The sequence below is a fragment of the Mycteria americana genome, chromosome 7 (assembly GCF_035582795.1).
Source record: "Mycteria americana isolate JAX WOST 10 ecotype Jacksonville Zoo and Gardens chromosome 7, USCA_MyAme_1.0, whole genome shotgun sequence".
Classification (NCBI taxonomy): domain Eukaryota; kingdom Metazoa; phylum Chordata; class Aves; order Ciconiiformes; family Ciconiidae; genus Mycteria; species Mycteria americana.
The window spans coordinates 28,005,907-28,029,903 of NC_134371.1; the positions used below are offsets into that span (position 1 = coordinate 28,005,907).

Below are 23,997 nucleotides of genomic sequence, written 5' to 3' on the forward strand. Positions count from 1 at the left end.
GGGAAGCTGGGGGGGTTGGGGTCATCTGAGCGATGTCTTTTCCCTCAGAAAATGCTTGTGTCCCAGAACAGAGGCACAGTCTGCTGGAGCGGGGAGGTGCCTGCTGGTCCTGGTTGGCATGGAGCCTGTGGACACAGATTCTTAGATGCTGGTCTTTCTCTTTACTAGCCATACATTAGCACAGCCAGGAATACTGTTCGGAACCATGAAACCCTGGGGCTTTTTGTAAATCTAATTTCTAACTGAAGTGTTAGGACCCAAGCACACTGACTTAAAGTCACTGGATGCCTGCCAGGCTGTTCAGCATTACCGCCACTGCTCACACCTCAATCTCAAATGCAATCTTTTCTTTTTAGTTTTTTCCTCCCTTGCATAATAGTCGAAACTTCTTTTAGAAAAAGTGGTTCCATAGAAAGAATATTGCTCTGCTTCAGGGGTTGATCTTCTATCTATCATGGACCTTATAGTTCTTGAGGACCTTTCTTTCACAGCTGTGGCACAACTGGAGATCCAGTTTTTGGGGCTCTCTTTCCCCCACAGGAGGTCTGGGCTTCCTGCATTGATTCAGACAGAAATTTAACCACAGAGCACAAAAAGCTTTACTGACTTATTCTTTATACACACAGGAAATGCAAGTTTTAACCACAGAAATATTAGCATTACTTCATTTAGAATATTACAGCCAAAGCATAAGAAGTGTTACAGAGGATATGAATACTCTGGTTGACCATTTTAATGGTTTTACTGTTCATTTTCCTACTACCACACTGCACAGGAATGAGAGTCACTGGTGAATGCCTCTGTATTGCCTTACCCAGGGAAGGTGAGGAAGAACATGCCTATGACTTGGCCTGCACTTCTGCAGGCCAGCCTGTGCTTCCGCTCACGCACCCTACATGCTGGAGACAAATAGCCTTTTCTCATACGACAAAATGTAAGTGGTTGTATGCACTAGAACAAATTCACCTGTCATGGAAGTCTGGAAATACCAACATTGCTACATCAGCTGTGAATTTAAACAGTAGAGAGAGGACTTGGCCACTATGCTAGAACACCACAGAGTTGAAATATGTTACTTTCACGTGGTCACATAGCCAGAATCGGACAGCAAAACCGTTAAAATTCATTTAATGGAAGAATCCACAATCTCCTGATAATCTTGTCTTCCTAAATTCTTCCAGGACAGTTTATAACACGCAAGGAAAAAAACACTAACCAAAATAACCGCTCCCCCGACAAGATCATAAGCACCGGGGAAGATCCGCAACACGATGAGCTGCAGAACCATGGCAATGACTATCTCCAGGTGCTGTACGGTGCTGACCAAAGCAGGGTGGAACTTGCTCAGGGCATAGTATACCCCCAGGAATGCTGCTGTGGAGCACAAGCAGATAGCAAGGAGATAGCTCCAGGTTTCTCCATCCAGTGGGACGATTGGCTCTTGAAGTAAGAACATGGTGGATGCTCCCCACACTGTTCCCGTCCAACTAAAGGTGAATAGTGCCGTCCACATGCTGATGTTATCTTTGATTGACCTGTAGACTATCATGGAGAGAGCAGTGGTCAAACCTGCCATAACGGTCATGGTATAGCCAAAAGCTTCCTTCCAGGTGCTCAGCAAAGAGTTTTCCTCCTTAACAATGTTGGGGATCATGACCAGACAAACGCCAAAGACGCTGCCAACTACAGTAATTATGTCTATGTAAGCCATTCCTTCATCTATGAGTAAAAAAGCCAAAATGGCACTGAACACTGTAGTGGTAGCCCTCCACATAATGGTCCCATTGCTGGGGGGAACTATAGAGAAGGAGGTATAAGCACAGGTAATAGAGATAACATTGCAGACCCCATAGAAGAAGAGCCGGAGTCTGTAGCCTTTGGGGCCAAAGGGAGGCTCATGGTAATAACACACAACAGTAATGGACAGCACCTGTAAGACTGAACGGATGAAAATTAACTCTAGGGATGGCACTTTGGAACGATCAGAAATTAATCTTGTAATTAGAGCCACACATCCATGAGCCACGGCAGATCCAAAAAGGACTACCCACGTTTTCCTCGACTGCAGTATATTTCCTTCAGGAAAATGCTGGGATTGCCCAATCTCATCGGGTTTTGGCAGTTGTGCTGGCTGAAGCTTGGTGTCTACTGTACCAAAAAAGGTCCTTTCTCTCTTCTTCCCATCATTCAGTAGTCTTTTCTTAGGATTATCCTCCATAAATACTCCAGTATCTTCATTAACATCCTCATATCCCTCTTCTCCTGGCTGGGGATAATGAGAAGTGTATTTCACTGTTACTGTGTTGGGATGAATTTTCACTCGCTTTTTGACTGGGTATCTTTGGGAAGACGTATCCATTTCATCAGAGAAACGTCCTGGTCTTAAGAAAAAAATGGAGAAGCACTGTTACTTTTATTTAATGAATAGCAAGAGATTAATTAGTATGTAAATGCTGTTAGTGTTTACAAGCTATTTTTATCAACCAAATCCAAGTACTAGTAGATTGTTCTTGGTTTTGCTTTAATTTTCCGGTGAGTTACTGCTAAATACCATTGATAGGCCATTTGGATCTCCTTAAAAGCCAACTGTGGAACTTCATTTTAGTCACTAGTTTTTGAAAAGGACATCTATTTTCATTATGTGTAGTATGTATAATGCATTCTAGTATATTCTTATTCTAATGCGAAAGTTCTCTTGCTAAGCTTTTTGGACAGTAAATACCCTGTAATTATGAATTATACTTACTGTTAATTGCTCACTAATGTTACAAGATTATGGAAGAAATTTGGCTGGAGGAGATGATCGCCTTGTTTCTAAACTGACAGAGAGCAACACAGAGAAATAGCGAGTATCCCTGAGCAATTCATCATAGTTAGCATATGAATAAACAACACATTTTTGAACAATACTTTGACAGTGTTAAAAATTCGTTCTTCTTTTCACATCCTTTTATTTCTAGAGATTGATTTTGCAACAGATTTGTTCTTCAAATCTGATTTTTTTTAAATGGGGAAAATTCAGAAGGGCTGATCCAGACTCCTAAACAGACCTTCCCGTGGCAGACATTTAAAAACCACAGCAACAAAACCACCACCCTTCTTCTGTCTGCTATTGATGGTCCATTTCACGCTACACAAGCGGTGCGAGCTCTCCCCTCGGTGTCCCCGATTTGTGCACACCACTGTGACACACACAGCAACACGCGTGGTGCTGAATGTCACAACAGCGGCATCAGCCTCCCGAAACAAGCAAGCAATCCCTTCATGCACCCAGCCTTCACCAGCAGAAATGCCGCCTGGTCTCCGCTGTCACGGGTGTGTGCAGCCTGCCCACAGGGAGTCCACCTGTGGCCTTAGTTCCCTCCAGCTCTCCACTGAGCGTGCCAGCACTGTCCCCAGGCCCAGCGTGACAGCACTGGGTCAGTTTAATTCGGGCACGGGGATGTCACTGAGTTTACTTTGTTTCTGCTGCGCCCCCCACCATCTGCGCAAAAAGCCCTTCCAAATGAAGTGGCAGCAGGAGAAATGCAGCCTTCCCTGCCTTCTATCTGCCCCAGCAAATAAATACATGCAGACCTTACCTGTGACTGAGAGATTTAATCCCAAGCCAGACGGGGAAAACACCTCTTGGTCATCTACATCTTCGTCTGGGTGTCTAAACAGAAACAACAGATGCTCTCCAATATCAAATAGGAAAGGTTACCATCATCTCAGCACAGGGAGGCATGAAATATTCCCCAAGGGAGGCATGAAATATTCTGCTTGTTTTTCAAAGCTGAAAATGTGAGAAGCACTAGCATGCCTTTAAGGCCATGCTCCTTGGGAACTGGCAACCCTGGTGCATTGTTATGAAAAAAACACCACCACAAAACCCAAAAATCTTTAGATGGAGAGAAAGCAATCAGTGTCATCTTGCCAAAACCACTCCTCAGCCATCTCTCAGAATTATTGATGGAACTACTCCAAAGAACAAGTGGTGGTTTTGTGAGCATAAGGTTCCTACAGCTTAATAACACGAAAATTCACCATCCCATGCCTGCCATCCCGCCTCACCAGCGCTGTGGAGGAGAGGATGCCCAGGAGGACCCATCCTCACGATCCATCCCTCCCCAGGAGCTGAGCCCAGCCCCGCAGGCAGCAGCAGTTTGGTCTCTGTGGTGTCAGCCGGGGATGGGTATGGTAAACCCTGCAGTCCTCGTCCGCAGGGAGCACCGAAGCACCAGAGCAGGTGGGTCCTGAAGGTGCAAGACGACAGCCGAGTGGACAATCGGGCTGAACAGCATGACAGTGGTTTGTCAGGGAGACCACAGATCAGAAGGCAATGTAAAAGTGGGTGCAATAGCTCTTCACAGAAATACTTTAAAAATATTGTGGCCAGGTTCAGCCTTTGCATTTTCTCCATCCGTAATCTGTGACGGCCAAGCATTGCCAGTGTTTCCTGGCAAAAGTAATTTACATAAGAATGGGACATTCTTCCTTTTTCCTCACAGGCTGAGTGTTTATTGAACCCCCTGCTACACCCAAGCTAAGCTGTAGCCTACTTCTTGCAGGCAGAGCGATCCCAGGTCTGGATTGTGATGAATGGGCGTGGGGAGAGGGGCAGGCACCAAGTCCCAGCTTGGGAGAAAGGCAGCAGCACCAGTTTGGACCTGCACAAGTAAGTGAGGTGTCCTGGGGCACCACCTTACTCTTGCTTTGGCAGACTACGCTCCCAGTCCTGAGATACCTCACTGAAGCACAGATCGGTAGACGTTAGAGGGTCTGAGGACAAGAAGCACCCTTGTCTGTGCAGGAGGCCTTGTGCTAGCACTGCTGTTCACATCTCCGCTGCCAACCCATTTTCAGCAGAGCTCAGCTGAAAAAGCAAAGCATACCCAGTATGCCGCTAAATGGCGGAGTACTCCAGAGTGCCTGTTAATGTTCAAATACTGCAAGAAACTTGAGAAGAAACAGCTGAAATGCCAAGGAGAGTAAATAAAGAGGGTAAGAGCTGGGTATCAGCTGCACTAGTGGGCAGTTCAAACAACCCATCAAACATTTAGAAACACCCTACCAGAAATCTACCCCAGTCTCACCTGCTACTTGCCCTTGTTCTTCAGTTGTTAATTTCAGATTCTTTTAATATGCAAATGCAAAATGCACTGAATGAGCCCAGGAAGGCAGTGATTTTCACACGCACAGCTTTTCTTACCTAGCATTTTCATTGTGTATAAATTCACAATTCTGCCTTGCTGTCCCCACATCTTAAAAAAACTAAGATTTTCTTGATTTGGGGCATCAAATTATTATTATCAAATAATTATTCCCAATTATGGATTGGGAATAAAGTAAGTGGGAGGAAAAGAAGACAAAAGGTGCACAACAGGAATTATTATTAGAGTGACAGTGGATCTAGCCTGTATAAACTCAGTCATTTCATTAAGAAACAGCTGATTACATGCTGCAACTATTGGTTCATGAAAACAAAACCAAAATAACTAATTTTTTACCATTAGCATACAATGGTAACTTTCTTGCTTCCTGAGTTTAGATTAAATTTTCTTCCAACCAATATAGAAAAGGGTATAGAAAAGAGACAAAATGCAGTTGCAAATTTAGTACTGGACCTGTGTAATGTATTCAGAGATCTCTCTGGAGGAAAACAATGTATCATCAGCACATAGCTCAAAATGGCTGTCCTATACAGATGCCGTACTCCCTCCAGTATTCTTCGGCCCTAAGAATGCTAACGGTTGGAAGGTCTGGAAAGTGGAAGGGCAAACACATGAGAAATGAGAAAGGCAGGAGATGAGGAGTAACAAAGAACAAAAAAACCCAGGAGTGCTTAACCCAAAATTTAATTTCCTCTACTAAATATTGAGTATATGACAAATGTTATGCCAACTCTCACACAGTACATTTATTTGTACTCTTTGGTGACCTTGCTTTTCTTAACCAGCGAGAATTTCAATGGAGACTGAGATTAGTGCATATCCCAAACTCATTGTGTTTGTCCCAGACACAAATTTAAAATAAACGGAAATCAGCACAACCTATGCAGAAAATCTTGCTACTTCTCTTTCTGCTAGTGCCTTTTGTGGAGATCACATGAATTTTTTATTTTTCTTCATATCTGGAAACATAAAATGGTTTATTTGCATTTTGTATGAAAAACATAATTTGATTTTGAATCAAGTTTAATACAAGGCTGAAGATTAAGCACTATGCAAAATTCTCATGTTATATAACAAAACAAACATTCCCAATTCAAACGACAACCTGGGACACCCATTTAAATTACCAGCTCATGGAAATCACTGACTGCCAAAGTGTGAACCCCATTTTCCCATGGGTGAACAAATAATCACCATGGCTTCAATAAATGTCACAAATTATTAATAGAATCCACACCATGATTTCTTTTAAAAGAAGAAAAAAAACCCAAATACTCCCCCCTTCCCCCCCAGTCACTACACATATGCTGATTAGCAAGGTAGAAATAGGTGACTATATGCCACTTGACTACTGGGGGGTGGGAGACCGAGCTCTCCTTCTTGCCGTGCCTGAAGGAATTAAGGCTTTGCGGTCTGACTGGTGATTCTAACCACCAATTTTCAATAAATTCACAGAAAAATACTCTCATCTTCTGCCAGATCGGTCAAAATCAGTCAGTCAACTGAAATGTTATTATGAAAGATTTGCAGACATGGCAACTGCAGTCCTTCCAAAATAAAAAATGAGAAGTCAGCTACCCCCGTGCTCTGAAAGGCAAGCCTCACAGGGATGTTCCTTTGCCTCTTCTGTGGAAAATGCCCCGAATCCTGCCCAGGTTAGACTGAGAGGCTTACAGGGCTGTAAGCAATCTCTATAGGATAACTACAGACTAACAATTTTCCCCGAGTGTTATATGCCCTGCTTCCTCTGCTAGGTATCCTCTCTTTGGTGTTGCCCCCCTCTGGTTTGGTTTTCCCCCCTCTCTTTGGAGTGGGGAAAGACCCACGCCAACCCTACAAACCCATGTAACTGAACTTGTGCCACCTTCACTAAGCACACACAGTGTGCTGACTTCTCACAATGCAGGTTTTTCTTTTGATTCCTTGTCAGGTGCAGGAAAATCTCCTGAATTCCTGTTTCAGCACCCTCTCCATTAAACCACCTTAACCTTGCTGGAGATTCTTTGGTGCTTGATAATTCAGGCAACTGCACATGCCAAGGGATCTACGCTCATGTGAGGTCTGACTAGTGTAACACAACGTGAACTGAGGGGGAAGAACAGGCAACATAAGGTGCACAGCAGGCAATTAAATGTTGGTATCACTGAAATAGCCTACATTTCTGCTACGCTTTTAAACTATTTGATAAGGTAGGTGCATGCTGGAAAATCAGAGTACCTTTATCTTTTAGCCAGATGGTCTGACTATATCAATCAATTTTATTAAAACATATGCAAAGAAACTCAAGTCTTTATTAAAATTTAATGAATAATAAAAGGTATTTAAGAAAATGAAAGAGCAATTATATGAAAGGAGTTTTTAGTACTTAAGCACAAGAGCAAGCATTATACAGAAACCAACAAACTAGTATCCCATGTCTTGAAATTAATCGAGTCACGTCCAGCAGCGCTGCCTAAGGGAAGAGCCAGTACACCCTTCACAGAATTAAAATATAAACCCTATGTTTAAGCCCCACGATTGTCAGTACAGTCCTGATAATATTTTGCTACCCAGAAAACAACCCGTATTTGTGCTAGCTCGCTAAAGCTGCCACATGCGATTTCAATGGAATTATATGCGAGATCTTTAATTTCCCTTGCTTTCACTAACCTATTCTCTTGATGTATAAGGGCTCCAAATGCATCTTGTTCCATGAAAAAATACTCTTCTCCAATTTCTGCATTCATGTCTGTTGCCTGCTGCAACTACTACCTCTGCAGCAGCAATACTTGCATGAAGTGATTTTGGAAGAAGGGCCACCTTGCCTGCAAACGTCCCATTCCAAAAACTCTAATCTGAACAAACCCCTTTAGATTGCAATTCCAGGCATGGGGGAAAGAACCGAGAACACATCAACACTTAAATATAGTCTCCTACAGCACACGAAAATAGGTTGGCTAGATATAAGAAAGGCCTTAAATGGTACATTACAATGGGCTGAAATAGAGCCCAAGAAGGCACATTCAGGTTTACTAGAACAGATTACAGGTTAAGATTTATTTAAAGCTTACTGCTTTTGATCTTCTCCCAACAAATTGCATAAAACCTGGCAAGGCAGCAAGCTGGCGCGCGAGGTGTGTGCAGAAGGGGTTACGGGGACAGCGGGGTGAAAACCGGGAGCCAGGGCTCAGGAGTTTTACAATAGAGGATGGCGCAAGTTGCGACGGCAACTATCCCGTCTGCAACACCAAAGAGAGGATACCTAGCAGAGGAAGCAGGGCATCTCGACTCAGAACACAGGTTCAGCAAGGCTTAGAAAAACCTAAGAGCGAGCAGCAGCCCCGCGCGGTGGCCAGGGCAGGTCTGGCGTCTCGGCTGGGAGGGAGGCGGACGAGGGGCGGCTGCTGCTGCTGCTGCTGCTGCTGCTCGGGCTTCTTCCCCGCCAGGCCCTTCCCTCGCCGCCGGCTCCGCAGCCCCCCGGTGCGAGACTCGCCCGCTCCTGCTCCGAAGCACTTACCGGTGCCGAAACACCCGCCCGGCGCCGCTGCTTCAGGCCGCCGCGCCTTCAGCGGCCGCTCCCCGCCTCTCCCATGCCGGGAGGCCCCCCGGCCCCCCTCAGCCCACAGGCCGCATGGCCGCGACCCCGGCCCAGGCGAGCCGCCGAGGAGAGGCCGCCCCTCCGGCGCCCGGGCGGGCAGGCAGAGCACGGCAGCGAGCGCTCCAGCCCACCGCGGGGCCGCGCCCCCACCTTCTCACGGAGCCCGGGACCGCCCCCCTGGCCCGGCCCGGCCCGGCCCGGCCCGGCCCTCCCACCTTCTGTCGTGACAGACACCCGCCTCCGCGCGTGCCCCCCCCCCGGGCGGTTTCCCGTCTCCCTGGCGACGCCCCGCCCCCTCAGCAGCAGCGCTAACGGCCGCCTTCCGCCCCACGGCCGCGCGCGGGCAGTGGCGGCGGGGCGCATGCGCGGCGTTTTCGCGCGAAAGACGTTTGCGGCACCCGCGTGCCGCGCGCCGGGCGGGGCCGCCGCGACCTGCGGCGCCCCCCGCTCCCCCCCGCCTCCCTGCGCGGCGGCGGCGGGCGGGCAGTGGCGGCGCGCGGGCGCCAGGGGGCGCTGGGGGTCCGGCGCGCGGCGGCGGCTGCGCCATTGGCGGGTCGGAAATGCCGCCAGATGGCGGTTTAGGATTGCGGCTCCGGTGAGCGCGGCCCCCGCCAGCGCCGCCGCCCCGGCCCCGGCCCGCACCCGCCCGGACCCCGCGCGCCAGCCGCTCCGCAGGCTCCCGGGGTGCCGCCCGGCCCGGCGCGGCGCGGCCAGAGGTGAGCGGGGCGCGGGGGAGGGAGGGCGCTGAGGCGCCGATCCAAGATGGAGGCGCGAGGGGCGGGGGCAGCGGGCCGGGGCCGCTCGCTCGCTCGCTCGGTCTCCGCGGCGGCCGGGCCGGGAGCGGGCGCTGCCCGTGCGAGGAGAGAGGAGAAGGGGAGGGGAGGGAAGAGGAGGCGGCGCGGGGCGGGGCGGCTCCTGCCGGAGCAACGGGTCCCCCGGGCGCGGCGCTCTTCGCCGCCATCTCATTGTCCCCGCCGGGGGTGCCGGGGGCGCCGGGCCGAGCTCGGCGGCCTCTCCCGCTGCCGGGCCTGCGCCCCGCTCCGGGCGGCGGTGGCGGCGGCGCTCCCGCTGCGCGGCCCAGGGCCGCGGGGGCGGGGGCGGCCCGGGCGGCGGCGGCGGGGGATGCTCGGGCGGAGCGGGGGTGGCGCTTCCGCCGCGCGGGGCACGGTGGCGGCGGCCCCCGGCCGGCCCGGGAGCCGGCGGCGGAGTTGGTGCTGTGGCCGCGGGGAGGGAAAGTTGCGGGAGCTGGTGGGCTGCCCGCTTCGGCTTGGCCCGGCCCGACCCGCCCCGCCACCTGGGCCGGGCCCGGTCCGGGGGAGGGTGGCGGGAGCGCCCGGGCCGCCCCAGCGCTGCCGGCGTCTGGCTGGCGTCCAGGGGGGGACAGGCGGGGTGGGGTGGGGGGGCACAAACCGGGGGGGGGAGTGTGAGGCAGGGGCCCCGGAGCCGCGGGCCCCCCCGGTCTGCTGCTCCTGTTGCTTATCCCCGAGTTGTTAGTGCGGTGGCAGCGGGGCGAGGGGATAGCGGTGGGGCGGGCGGCCTGCCCGGCTTGGGGGCGAGAGGCCGCTCCTTGGCTTGCGAAGGGGAGGCATACCCGTGCCATGTAGCGGTGGTGTTTCCCTGACCTTTGGGGCGGGAGAAGCAGCGTGCTGAGCCCGGGGTGGCTGGCGGGGAGGTTGGACCGTCTGGGGGTACTGGAGCTGGGAACCGTGGCTCCGGGGAGAGGCCAAGTGTACGCAATGCCCTCTGACCAGTGCTGGGAGGTGGGAAGGGGCAGAAACACCGAGCTGGGGTCCTGAGCTGTTGGACAGCAAAAATAACAAGGGTTTTACTTGGTAGGAAGAATTCTGCGATGGGTGCTGGTGACTTGGTGACTGGAAGTGGTGGGCAGCTGCCCTGGGCTTTCTGTGTGTTCCTGGGGTGGTGTGGGGAATGTGAATGGTTGTTGGGATGAAGCGTGGCTTGGGAAGGAGAAGGTGGTAGTACTATCAGTAGAACAACTTAAAGGGATGTGACTGCCAATATCAGTGTCAAAAAAACTTAGTTTCTGGAAAGACAGTGTGAGTTTAATTAAACTAAATTGAGCTGCTTTATAAGTATTGATGATTTCAGTTGCGTTCTACACAATTTTGTGGTACTTGTAGCTCTGTAGCATTAGTCTAGTAATAGAGTTTATTAAGTTACTGAGGAACGAAAAGCCTTCTCCAGATCACACCACTAATGCAACTCTTCTTAAATTGTGTCATTTGTTTGGTATGATGGATGACATTAATGTCTGGACTCAAACATCTTAAGACTTGCTTAACTTTTCCATGTTACTACACGAGCGATAGGGGTGGTATGGGAGAAGGATTAGTCCAGATTTTCTGGATCCAAAGCAGTTTTGCCTTGTCTAGTGAGGTTTTTCGTTCATCTGTAGACAGCAAGGTCATTTGATGAGTGTTTCTACAGAATAGTCCATCAATCCATGAAGAAATCAGTGGACCACAAGGTAGTATACATCTTGTCTGTTGAAAGGTGTCCTGACTATGGGAAGAAGTTCTTACTGTGTGGAACTAGAGGCCAGTTTATTCTTTTTTTCTTTCTGACTCGACTGTGATGAATTTTTGGTGGATAGCCTGGAAAAGCACATGTAGTGGGTGCAGAGGTTTTCGAAATGGCAAGCCAACCCATGATGCAGCAGGATTTCCTGGTGAGCAGGAGCGGAGGGGCTAACTCCAGGGTTATGATTAGTCTGATAGGACGTCATTTTTACTGGCTGCTCAAAACAGAGTGTTCAGCTGAAATTCTTGGTTGCTGCTGCTGCTGGACACACTTGTGGATTTACAGCAGTTTGGAGGGGGTAGTGGAAAATGGTACTTTTCTGAAGCTGAATGAACAGTTAGTGCCAGCTGTGGAGGTTCAAAGTACCTCTTCTGCAAACCCTGCGTTTAAGGACTGGAGCATGTGGCAGTTGGCAGCTCACGGTCTCTGGTGGTTCCTAACATTTTACAAACGTGCTGAAGTGGATAAATTCACTATGAGAGACCGCATTTATGGCCAAACATCCACACACAATATGCTGTGGACAGAAGTTGTGAGGGCAGCTGAAACTCTGACATTAGAGCTTTGTGACTGTGATCTCCAAGCTTCTCAGCTACTGTCTCTGTCCATAGCCTGATCTTCATATTGTGCAAATTTTTGTGACATCTACTGAAACTGCAGTGCACCTTTTGATAGTTGAGAAGGTTTATGAACATTGAATATTTGGATACATTGACAAAATGAGTTACTCAGGATGTTCAGAAACTCAACAAGTGAATATTTTTGATTTGAAAGAACCATTCCCTAAATAAGAATGTGTACCTCAGGTTTGCTCTGGTGACTTTGGATTCTCTCCTTTCTTTCCCTTTGTTGCAAAGATTTGCCCTGATATAAGATGGCTAAACACTGGCATTTTAAATATCATTTTAGTAGGTGAGTGAAACTGTAGAAGTGTAAGGATGCAGTGGGAGAGAAATGCTTAATTGTGATGACTTTCTAAGAAAAGTCATTTATTGTGATAAGAACATGTCTTTATTGTAATATTTGTAAATTGTTTTCTGGTAAAATGCACAAAAGACTCTAACACCCTGCTGAAAATTTAAAAGTGCTAGTTCTGTAGTTAACACAAGACATACTGAAAGCAGCAAACTTGTCTTCTCATCCACTTAAGTTGTGCGGGAATAGTAAAGAGTAAATTTGAATGCAGTGCTATTGGATGGGTGGTTGGCCTCCGAGAGATCTGGCTCTTCCCATTCTGCACCTTGAAGTGCCCAAGTGTTCAGGTGAGGCTCTGACTTCTGATGCTTGGAGTCAAAACCAGAAGGTGATACTGAAGTCTGGCACCAAGATAAGGATGTGCCTTCTCTAAATCTGATGTACTGGCTTCAGGATTTGAAATGTCAACCAAAATCTGTAAGATACTCCATGCTTTTTTAAAGTTTTGGCATTTTACTTGTGGTCACTCAAATTTACCATGTGGAGCTCAAACTTGCCCATTGCAAATTACCATCTCCTCTTGCTTGCGGTACCACTGTGTTTGCTCATTTGGCTAAAAATAGAAGGGAGTAGAGTTGGTTTTCTTCCTTGGAAGAGAAAGAGAAATCCTACAAAGTTTGAGTTCACCTGCAGATAATTGTTTTGTCATTTGTACCAGGACATTGAGAAATATGCTTTATTCTTAGCAATATTTTGCTTTTCCAGACTGATTTGACTTTGTTGGTTTGGGCATTGAATATGTGATCAGAATACAAAGACATATTTCTTTGTTCTCTAGAAAATAAGCGGTTGAGAGAACATTATTATGACCCTCTGTTGCAACTTTTAAGTCTGAAAATATGCTTCCGAAAACAAGTGTTGTTTTGGGATGTCCCACTAATTTTTTTTTAAGGTAGACACTACCTTCAGCTGGCTGAAAGAGCTGAAGAGAAGGTGCTGCAGAGGGAATCTCCTCCCTAGTTCTGGTTTTGTAGCTACTTGCTAATTTCTGACATGTCCTATTGAAGGTCTGAATGTAGGTAATGATTTCACCCCTTGACAATTTGTGTGTGTCATTCGTGAGAGAATACACAGTAACTCATGTCCTTTTGCTAACTTTAGAAGGAACTATGCTCCTGGTTTTGATAGTTTTGCAATGTTTCCTCATTTGTATCTCCGCAGGCATTTTAGTATTTCAGAAAATGCTTTTTAATAATAACAGTATGCTTGAGATAGCAGGATGCCTTGGACAATAGATTGATCAGGGTATCTTTACTGAGCCCAAACTGTATCATGTGTATCCTGTTTTGAACTGTAGGTTCAATATAAACTTGATAAATTTGGTAACTCTGCTTTCATATTACACAATCTCAAAGCCACCTTATTTTGGAAGAAACTGCCCATTTATAAGTACGGGTAATGCCGTATTTGGTACAACTGGTGCAAAGACAAGGTTTTTGCCCCCCGCCCCCCCCCCCCCAGCATTCAAGTACTCAACTTTGATATTGCCAAATGCTCGTTCCATGATTATGATGCTAGTCCTGCCCAGGGTGGATTTGTAGACTCAGTCTTAGAATATGCAAAAAGGCATTGGTTGTACCACATTGTTTGGTGGGACAGGCCTCTCAGCCACAGTTGCCAGCATTATTAGACACAAGAGCTTGATGTGGGAGTGTATTCTGAGTTCCAGTCTCACAGTTATTAATCATTTATTGCAGAATTAAGAGCGAGAGGTTGAATTCTTAAGTCTGTCCTCCCTCAGCTGAAAGGCAAGTTGTTTCAGGTGGTTCCCCAAAGTAATGTTTCACTAGAAAGCAGCATGAGGCAACATCCAGCCAACTGTGTTCCTTGCTGTGCAGGAGTTCACCAGAATATGTGCTATTTATTCTATAAATAATGAGTCTATATTCTGTAACTCTCCATATAGCAGACTTGTATTATATTGGCAGGTTAGCTGAGTGAAAACAGTGTTGACAGATTGTTCAGCTCATAGGAAAAAAATATTTCTTTGTAGAGTTACATAGGAATAGACCTGTGTATCAGAAATGTTTCTAAATGTCAAATATTCTCCTACAATAAAATAATAAAAATCAAAACCATCTTGGATGCATTTTTTTCTATACTAGAGGATAGCATGTGGTGGTGTTTTTTGAAACAAAAATCAAATGAGAAGGTGAGAATCTGTTTGCTCTCCCCCACATGAGGGTTTATCTTCTCTTTAGGGTTAGAATCCCCAAGGACCAGGAAGATACCAATATGTTAGTGTTTATAAGTGGAATATAAAACTTCATTTACAAATGGGTAATGACTTCCATCTTAAATGAGTGATAAATATGCCAGTTTTGCATTATTTTCTTAGATCTGTTCACTAGGACCACAAGAACTTGTTCCTGCCAGTGGAATTGCACAAGATGGTTGAGCTGATCTGCCAGCCTGCCACTATGAGAGAGGATTCTCTTTCTCCACAGCTGCACAGTTCTTCCCTTTCCTTTGTGCTAGTGCTGCTGCTGGCTTGACCTTTCCTTGAGCTAGTTGAATTCGCTGCCTGGCAAAACCCTTCTGCTTGGGAGGAGTGTTTTTCTGCCAGGTGAATGAGTTGAATCAGGCCATCAGAGTAAGATGTTGCTAGAGGTGATGCAAGGTCAGTGGCAAGAATGTTTTTGGGAAAAATGGTTCTGGAGCTCAAGACCCTTCCTTCTTCCAGTGGGATTCAGAGTGACTCAGCTGTGTGCACTCGCCCTGGGTGGCAACGTTCAGCTTGGAGCCCATCACTGTGTATGTAAAGTTGGGATTCCTGTGGGTAACTCTCTTACCTTTACTGAATTCACTCTGCCAGCTTTGCTGTCTGTAGCCTGTGTTTGTTCCTCCATTCTTTGTGGCTGGTCCTGTCTGCCTTACCATGAATAATTTGGTGTCATCAGCAAATTGTCAGCATTCACCTCCTTTTTCAGATGTAAGAATGTCTCAAACAATTTGGCCTCCAGCTCATATTCCTGTGCGACTTCACTGGTGACCTTACTCTTGTCAGAAATGACCATTTGTTTTGCTCTTTGTTTCTTCTCTTTTAACCAGATAACCTATCCATGCAAGGCGTTTTATTGCCATGGCAGCTTAATTTCTCTAAGAGCCTTTTGCGAAGAATCTTGTTAAATGTCTCTTGGAAATTAAAGCAGGCTTTATCAGGTAGAGTCCATCGGTGTGTGGGTAGGGGAGATCTTCTTGAGAACTCCTGTAGGTTTGTGGAACTTGACTTTTCTGTACAAAAGTGGAGTTAATTTCCCTGTCTAAATGCTGTCGTCTACTTAGCTATCTACTGATCTATCTTCTAGAATAGTTTCTACTAAGTTAGGCTCACTAGACTATAGCATCACAAAGTGTTAGGTGAGAGAGTAGACACAATTATAATTGTGCTCAAGAGTAAGCACTGCTTCAAGCAGTAGAATTTTTTGAAGGCTGTTTTCTTTTGATTCACTCTTACATGGCTTCTTTGGTGTCTAATAATTTTGTTTTTCCTGTAGTCTTACTTTAATAGGACACTGCTTGGGGGAGAGGAATTAAGAATCTCTCTTCTAAGAAATGAATATTTTTAAAATTGTAGAGGAACTTGTGTATTTTGGGATCTCCATCCTCTGAGTTCTAGGGACTGACAATTACTGGTAGTGGGAATTGGTGAAGAGGACAGAGAGAAAGATAAGCACACAAAATACAGCCACGTAGGCCTGTTTCTGTTGGATACTGAGCTTAAAAAAGCCCAAACAAAACAACATGGTTGCAGTGGTACTGTAAAACAAATAATATAGTACAGGGAGTGCAAGTCACCACTATAGAGATCATCCTTGCTTACAGAGCTGAAGTTTAAGGGTCTGCCTTCCTTTCACTCATTCCAAACTGTGTTCAGTGGTCTGTAACATTTGTGTTCTGCCATACGTAATGCTCTGAGAATGAAAGTGTGAGTGAAGATAGAGAATTAAAGTGGTAAGGATAGCTACCAAGCCTTTTGAAGGACTCCTCTGAAAGACTGTGACATTTCGGGTACTCTGCCCTTTTAGTTAGAGGTCATGGTTTGTTTGTTCTTCATCTCCTTTCTGTTCTAGTTCCAGTGTTTTTCTTCAGCTCTTTTGAGGCTTTTTCTGTTGTAGCACTAGCTGATTGTTCTACTTGCATTTACGTAAATCAAAGAAAATTTGCCTATAATGTGTCCTTTCTCATCCCTCTGAAAGGGGTTGGTATAGTGGGTCAGAAGAAATGGCATAATGTCTGTGGGTTTGTGCGTATCTCTTGCCTTCCCCAGTCACATGGGTGATTTTTTTCTCTTTAATATATGTTGTTTCTGTAAGCTCCATTTGGAACAGTTTTGTCTGCCAAACTGATAAGGTGGAGCTGAAATTTCATTCATGTTTCAAAATGTTTTGGGGAATTTTTGAATACTGATTATTATGCTATTGTACAAGACACTGGATGCGTTCAGAACCTGATGAGGAAGAGACATGCAGAATATTGTACTATTTCATTAAAAATGGCCAATCTGAATTATGGCAGTGCCATCCATTTGCTGAGGTGGAATAGAGGACAGTAGGTTGGATGGCAGTGAGAACTTGCAGTTGGGTCCTATCAAATATCCTCAAAGTTGGAGTGTAACAAGTGACACCATCAGAGTGGAACGGAAGACTTCCTCACTCTTCACGGTTGTGAGTGGGAGAACACAGGCAAGAGAGTTAATCAAGTTTCAGGTATCACCTCTGCTACTGGCACTGTCAGAAAAGGAATGGCAGTGAAATGCTCCACTTCCGGCATTTTTCTTAAACAGGTGTTTCAATATCTTACCGTTGTACTTAGTTTTCTTCCCAAAAGAAACCAGAGAAGCTGCTTGTCTGTTGCTTTGCAAAGGAAAGTTTTTACACACTTCTGTTTCTGTTGGTGTGTGTAACTGTAGAGCACTGGCGTTAGGGACTGAAAGCACTGGTGCTGGTTGTCCAATGTAAATTCTTATTGCCTGAGGTGGCTATTGAATTGTGAATTTCTTGTCTTTGAGTTGAAATGTTTGTTAATGTCATAGCCATTAAAGCTGGTAAAACAAACTTTTTCCATTGGTATGCCTTACTTTTCTGACTTCTCGTTACTGTGTGTTGATTTAGAGCATGTTGGTGTCCAGGTAGAAAGTTGAGAGGGAGAAGACACAGGCGTTAGTGAGGAGTAAGAATCAAGGGAAGCAAAGTGTCACATTTGAGGAGGAGGGGGAGGAATTGTCAGCTGTAGCTGCCGTTATTTCCTAGACCTTTTGTTTTCCCTAGGCAAATGTGTTGTTACGAAACTGCTAAAACTTGAAAGCGATCCTTTTCAAAACCTTCAGAATATTTTCTTAGAGACTTCTGCCAGGACTTCACCCATGAGGAGCGCCAGGCCCTTTGCAAGAATGTTGTCATTCACCAGCGTCATCCATAGCATTTGTGCAGAACTTGGGGTCTCCCTCTGTGTAATGCCAGGGTATACCACCAGTATTTTCTGTAGTAAATTCTGAGGTATTGCTAGGGTATGTCACTCATGTAGTTCATTTTATTGTGAAATACACAGCTAAGAATAACCCTTGCACATCTTGCCCATAAATTTTTGGCAGTCTCTCCCTCCAACAACTTCCCTGACCTAAAGTCATGTTTTGATAACACCCACATCTAAAGTTTAACTACTGTATCTGCCTCTGTCCTGAAGGCAACGTGTTGCTCCTTTGTAAGTCATGTTTGCATTCAAGCCTATGTCAAAAGATAATGACTTTCTGTGACAGTAATCACAAAAAGCATTCAGCGTGTGGGACAGCTGCTACTGATTTGTAGTTTCCCCAGTTCTGATCTCTTCACCCACAAGACTGGTAAATGGCAACTAGCACCATTGCGAAATGTTACAAACTGCCATTAGATTTATTTCTACTGTTTGAATCCTGAGTGCATGCGCAGGTTCACTGTTACTGGCAGAGGTGAGCGTGGCACAGGGAAAAGCTTATGGAACTAAGCTATGATGGAACAAATACATAATTGAAGAACATGGGACTGTACAAAAACATTGGCTTGCAGCTCACTAGAAGGAATAATTGCACTGTGGACTCCCTTTGGACTAAATGAGGTGACAAGAGTGAGCCAACCGGACTGTTCCCATCGTACACTGGTGGCAGCTAGTAGAGAAAGTATCATGCAAAGTAACTACAGCTCCTGCAGCTCCCGGCTTTTCTTTGAAGTAGCTTGTTTTATTAAAAAAAAAAAAAATGCTAGCCTTTTTGATCTCTGGTCAAGCTATTGCTAATATGCTTTGCATGTCAGACTCTTTCAGAGGTGATTCAAAAGAAGAATGTGTCTCTCAGGTTAGTTTAAGAACTGTTCTGTTCTTCCTGCGAGCTCCTGCATCTGACGTTACTGGCAGAGTTCCCTGAAATGGACACTTAAGTTGAGAAGACAAAAAGCTGTGGTGAAGAAAGGGAAGAACATGTTGGTAGAAGGTTAGAAATTATCTGAATATCATCTTACGTTCACCAGACTTTCCTTTTTAACAGCAACAAAGACCAAAACTTTAAGACACAAAACAGCCTTGTTTGTATTTTTTTCTTAGCTGTAAGTTCAGGCAGTTAGGGACTTAGTTGCTGGGGATTTTTTTTAATCCTAAAGGGGAACTTTGGTTATTACATTGTTATAGATGGCTCAGATGAGCATGCCTGTGGTTGAGATAGGTAGTTAGGCAGTTACTCAAATCTTGTTTCAAATAATACATGCCTCTGATAAACGAACCATTCAAACTGGAAATTCCTGTATTAGATTTTTGGCTGCAGATTGATTATTTTTGTTGTGTTCCAACAAAAATAATCCAAATTAATTTTTGAATATGAGATTAAGGATTTTTTTTGGCTGTGGTAAATATGCATTTTTTTCTAACAATTTCAGTGGGGAAACTCATGCTGAGTTTTCCTGCTTTAGGGTAAAGACCTGTAGTTGACCTGTTCTATGGCTTTAGTGTGATAGCTGTAAGTTGTTACTTTAAAAAAAAAAAAAAATCCACGTAGCTTGACCAGTTTATAAGTGTCTGCAAAATAGTAAGGGGTATCTTGGTAGGGACTACAAGCTATGTTTTTTCAGAGTGGATCTGCATTTAGCAGATTTCATTATTGTGCAGATTTTGCATAAGGAACAGATTGCATGTGCCACAGTGAGAGTAACCTACGCTGTATCCTTCCAACTTTGTCAAGAAGGACAGGAGTTTGACAGACATCAGTCTGTTACTATGTAAACACGAGCCATTCCCCATATCTTAAGCATAACTTCCAGGGTTTGAAAACTAGGCTTCACATTCTTTGCCTGTTGTCATTAAGTTGCTGAAAGGCAGATCTTGCCAATCGGGTATCTTTTGTGCTATATTCATGTTTCCTCCAAAGCATGCAAGTTACTGAGAACTCAAATAATGAACAAATGTTTTTCCTAACTTTGTTTAGGAGAGAACATTTGTTTTGGCTGAGATCTTCCAGAGCAACTTAAACAGACACCAGCACGGAAAAATTAGTAAAACTAGCAGGATATAACAACATTTTTGTGCTTGAGCAGTTTAAAATGTTATAGTGGAATATGAAGTAAAAGAACAATGTAAACTGCTTTTAACTTTGCCAAAAGCTAACTGATGATTAGGCTAGGATTCATATTGGGTTCCATTGCTGGAATCCCTACTCGAGATCAGAATTGTTAGTGCTTCAAAGTGCGTTATAAAGGTGAGCAAAAGTGTCCATATATAGAACTTCTCAATTTTGCTACGATACCCAAGTGGGAGGTTACTCTGTTGGGCAGCCATTTGGTGAATTCATTTGTTGTGTGGGTATCAGTGCTCTCACTGGTGGAACCCAGTGGCTCCAATACCATTTTCCCCCCTTAATTCTAAATATCCTGATCATATGTGGTGAGAAAAATTGAGACCACCCTGCTCCCTCCTTACAATCTTTTTTCCCTATTCTCCAGCTCATAACAATTTTCCTGTATTATCAACACAGATTTAACCTTGCAGTATGTTTTCTTGAAGACCACTACCCAAAACGTTCAAGTGGTTAATAGTTTCATGTAATATCTGCTTTGCAGACTTCTAGCACCTGTCTTTCAAGCAGAAATACACTATTATTTTGTGCTATAATTCTTTTCCTTTAGAAACAGTAGTTTATTTTTGAAAAATTGAAGTCTTTATCATTTCGATGTCTTCTTCCTGTAACTGGGATGTGCTGTGTTGGGCGAATATACGTTATAAAGATTTTTACAGTTAAAATTTTATTTAATTTAATAACTGGGGAGACTATTAAAGTGTGTTTATATCTTAATTATTTTATTTTAATTTTTTCACTGTTTTTTTTTTGTGTGTATGTGTGTATTGCTGGAATCCCTAGCGACATAACTATACATCCAAATTATGTTGCTTTTACAGCCACTAAGTGATATTAAAGCTGTAGCGTTCTGAAATCTGTAGCCAATCTTGTGTTTTACTGTAACAATGGACTTGTACTAGAATGGTTATTTATTTACTTTTACTTTTGTGGTTCTGCCTGGGCTTTCTTTGTTCCTGGAAGAATACTGAACAAAAAAAGGATGAAGAGACACCTTGAGTTAATCCCTTTCTCTGTTTTGAGGGAAGATAATTTACAATATTCTTGACAGATACTTGTCTAATCTCTTAATTGGTGGAAATTCCACTGCATTTCTTAAGCAGCTTATTCCAGTGCTTTATATTCTTACTGCTTGTTTTTTTCTAATGTTTAACTGACACAGTTTGCAGTAAACTTTGATTTTTATTTGGTCATGTCCAGCTATTTGTGATGTACCTAGATGTATTTGATTGATCTCTTTTTCCCTTGATATCTTCTCTAACACAAACTGTGTGTCTTTATATTCCAGTTCTTCCAGTGTTTCCTCATAGATCCTTTCTTGTCTTCTGATCCAGCTCACTGCTTTGTAGACTTTCTCCTATCAGTTCATATCTTGAAGCCTGGAACCCCAAACTGAGCACACTGTTCTAATGCTGAAGATTTACTCATGCTAGGTGGTTTGTTCTCTGTTTATTTTGAAGAGCTCTTCACAAGACACCATTGCCCTACTGTTATCCTTCTGTTTGTAGTTCACCTAAGGCTTTGCAACCAATCCCAGTGTTTGAGGTTCTGCATTGGCCTGTACTTGGTTGTGTATCTGGATTCACTGTTGGTTTCTGTCACTCAGAGGCATGTACCTGCTTCTCACAAATGGAGGAATGAAAAGCGGGATGGGAACCAGCATGGAAAACAGTTGTCGCTGGTGAAACTTGCCCCTTGGTAAAAACAGCTTCCACTGTGGTTAGCAAGATGTACAATATAAACATTTTATTAGTTTCTTGGCTGATGGTATTTGATCAAGCAGGAGCTGTGGCTTTCTTACTTGCTCTTGTCTAGGAGAATCAGGACTTTCTTTTTGATGTTGTTGCCTGATGCAGTTGTCTGTGTTGTCATTTGATTAGCTGCAGTCTTCAATATTCATGAAGAGTAGTGAAGAAAGAGGCTGCCTTGTTTGTTCAGCGTCAAGCTATTGAAAGCATACGTGGAACATCGGTTTCTCTACATCCTTTGATTTCAGATGCTGGTTTTTTGTTACTATAAAATGGTACAAATCTTCATGACTACTTCTGACAATACAGAAAGAGGATTTGCTTTTTCATGGTAAAAGTATAATAGCAGCTTTAAGAGAAAAGAAGAAAGCTGGGAAAGAAAATTTAAAAATGTATGCTATAAAAGTGAAAAAGGGATATATTTAATGTGAATATAGTCTCTGGTTTTTAGTCTTCCTCTAAAATTTGTCTAAGAAACAACTCTCTTCCAGCACAGACTGCATTTTCAGCTTTTGTTTCTTTCAGACTGTAGGTATACTTTTATACCAAGTAGGGATGTTTTGAGCCTTGAAACCAATCTTCTAGTTATGACTTAATTAGCAACATTTATTAACCATCCTGGCTTCTTCAGATAACAGTATTCGTTTCCTGTCAATGTATAATCTTCAGTGAATAACTTCAGACATAGATTTGAATTGGTACTATACTATTGTTTGCTTATTTTGAAACTCTGTCTCTTACTGTGTTTTACAAGCTAATTTTTCTTGGGAGTATTGATAGAGGTAGGATGAAGATTTAGAATTGCAATGGAACTAGCTTGTGTTTTCTGGGCTTTACTGAATTTTGTTCATCTAGTAGCTTTATATTGATAAACATGCCTAATCTTTTTCTTTTTAGTACACTTTTGTTCTCAATTAGAGTTTTCCCACATCTTTTTTTCCTTTTTTTTTTTTTTTAAGGTGACAATCACTGCTACCACCTTTGCTGCCCTCCTGTCACCCCCAAGCGTCTCCTTTTGACTGATTAGCCTCTGTTCCCTCCACCGTTGTCACTGCTTCCTCTACGAGCAGTTTGGCTCCTGCTTGGAGCACAAGGTCATCTGCCTGGCAGGGCTTAGGGGGTTGTTCCAGGCCATGCCTCCGGTAGGGAACAAGTGCTCTATACAGCTCTCGGAATAAAATAGGGGATATTGTATGTTGCACTTAGCAGTTACAATGCTGTCTGCATTTGCCAAATCATCAGCAGCCGCTAAGTTTGTACTGTTTTTTTGGAAACACATGGAATGAATTTGAAATTTATTAGCAGTTGGTTTGTCAGCAGATGAACAAGTCTTTAAGTAGTGAAAAAACTAAGAGGACGGTGGTTGAACAGCCTTCCTTTCCTCCTGTGTCCCCTCTCTTTATTAAGCTACAGTCCCCCAGCAGTGTTAGCTGTATTTTGCTGTGCTGTTTCTTTGGTGGTGGTTGTTAGTAAAGGCATGTTGGAAGACAGGTATCTCGGCAGGTTAGAGAGTAGTTTGTGGTCTAATGTATAATAATTGTGATACTGAGGTTTGTTCGGGGGTGGAGAAGTAGTTGGTGTTTTGATTCTATACTTCTGTGGCAACCACAGTTCTTACTTTGGCTCCCTACCTAATGGAGCATGCTTTGTTCTGTAATTGAGCATTTTACTAGGTGTAACAGTGTATAGTACAGGAGTAAATGATTTCTCAAGTTACCTGGCTAGTTCTCTGAGAATATGGGTTTCTTGCCTATTATTGCAATTGGGAGACCATCAGTACTTTATTCTTCGAATGTACCACCCAGGGAAACTCATATCCTCCATGATTATATCGCTTATCTTACCACTATATCACTCTTTTTAATAGACTAGGAAGAACCTAATCATCAATCTCTTACTTTCCCTTCTAAGACCTCTCAAATATCTAAGGTGCAAAAAAAAAAAAAGTCAACTGCGCTCTGAATTCTTGAGAGTTTGGCACTGTATGTGTATAAGGTGCTTGAGGTTTACATCAAAATTCATTGAGTCTTATGGCATCTTTTATTCTGGTTTCATGAATGTAGTGCAAAATTCCACTGCCAGTTTCTCTTCTGCTCTGTTCTGTTCAGACTGCAATATTTTGAAGAATCCTGTCCTCGTTCAAGCTCCAAAACTATTTTCCTGCCCCTCGGTAGTAGTCTAGAGAGGTTTTCCACAGTGGTACATGGGTTCTCAGTTAATAGACTTGGTAAGATTCAGTTTAAAGCAAAAAAGTTTGTGCTTTTGCGTCACAAACTTGTAGCTCTTTCTTATCTGAAATTAAAGTAAGAAATTTAAGAAAAAGAAACACTGTAATAGAGCAGAACAACAGCCAGTTGGAAGGGGAAGCCAAAAGACTAAATACGGGGTATAACAATTTGAATCAGAATT

At 44.3% G+C, this 23,997-nt stretch overlaps 2 protein-coding genes across 4 annotated transcripts in view; one reads left to right on the forward strand and one right to left on the reverse strand.

Moving 5' to 3' along the window:
* Positions 1-581: 581 nt before the first annotated feature.
* On the reverse strand, positions 582-8,864 carry SLC35G2 (solute carrier family 35 member G2). 2 transcript variants are annotated; one of them, XM_075507593.1, is made up of 3 exons: positions 8,650-8,864; positions 3,582-3,655; positions 582-2,381 (listed from the first exon to the last, which is right to left on the reverse strand). In XM_075507593.1, exon 3 carries the CDS (start codon positions 2,357-2,359, stop codon positions 1,124-1,126), a length of 1,236 nt encoding a protein of 411 aa, XP_075363708.1. In that variant the 5' UTR covers positions 2,360-2,381; positions 3,582-3,655; positions 8,650-8,864; the 3' UTR covers positions 582-1,123. The 2 variants fall into 2 exon arrangements, with proteins under 2 accessions (XP_075363708.1, XP_075363707.1); XM_075507592.1 differs by lacking the exon at positions 8,650-8,864 and adding an exon at positions 5,607-5,693.
* A 316-nt stretch (positions 8,865-9,180) lies between these two features.
* Positions 9,181-23,997, forward strand: part of STAG1 (STAG1 cohesin complex component) — a 202,655-nt gene continuing 187,838 nt past the window's right edge. Inside the window, exon 1 of one of the 2 annotated variants that reach the window (XM_075507568.1) lies at positions 9,181-9,446. The gene's annotated coding sequence lies outside the window, so the exon portion shown is untranslated. The remainder of the gene's footprint in view (positions 9,447-23,997) is intronic. The other variant, XM_075507567.1, reaches the window with a different exon arrangement.

Bases quoted from the DNA above. Each gene is read 5' to 3' on its own strand.
- SLC35G2 (XM_075507593.1), bottom strand. From the start codon at position 2,359: ATGGATACGTCTTCCCAAAGATACCCAGTCAAAAAGCGAGTGAAAATT.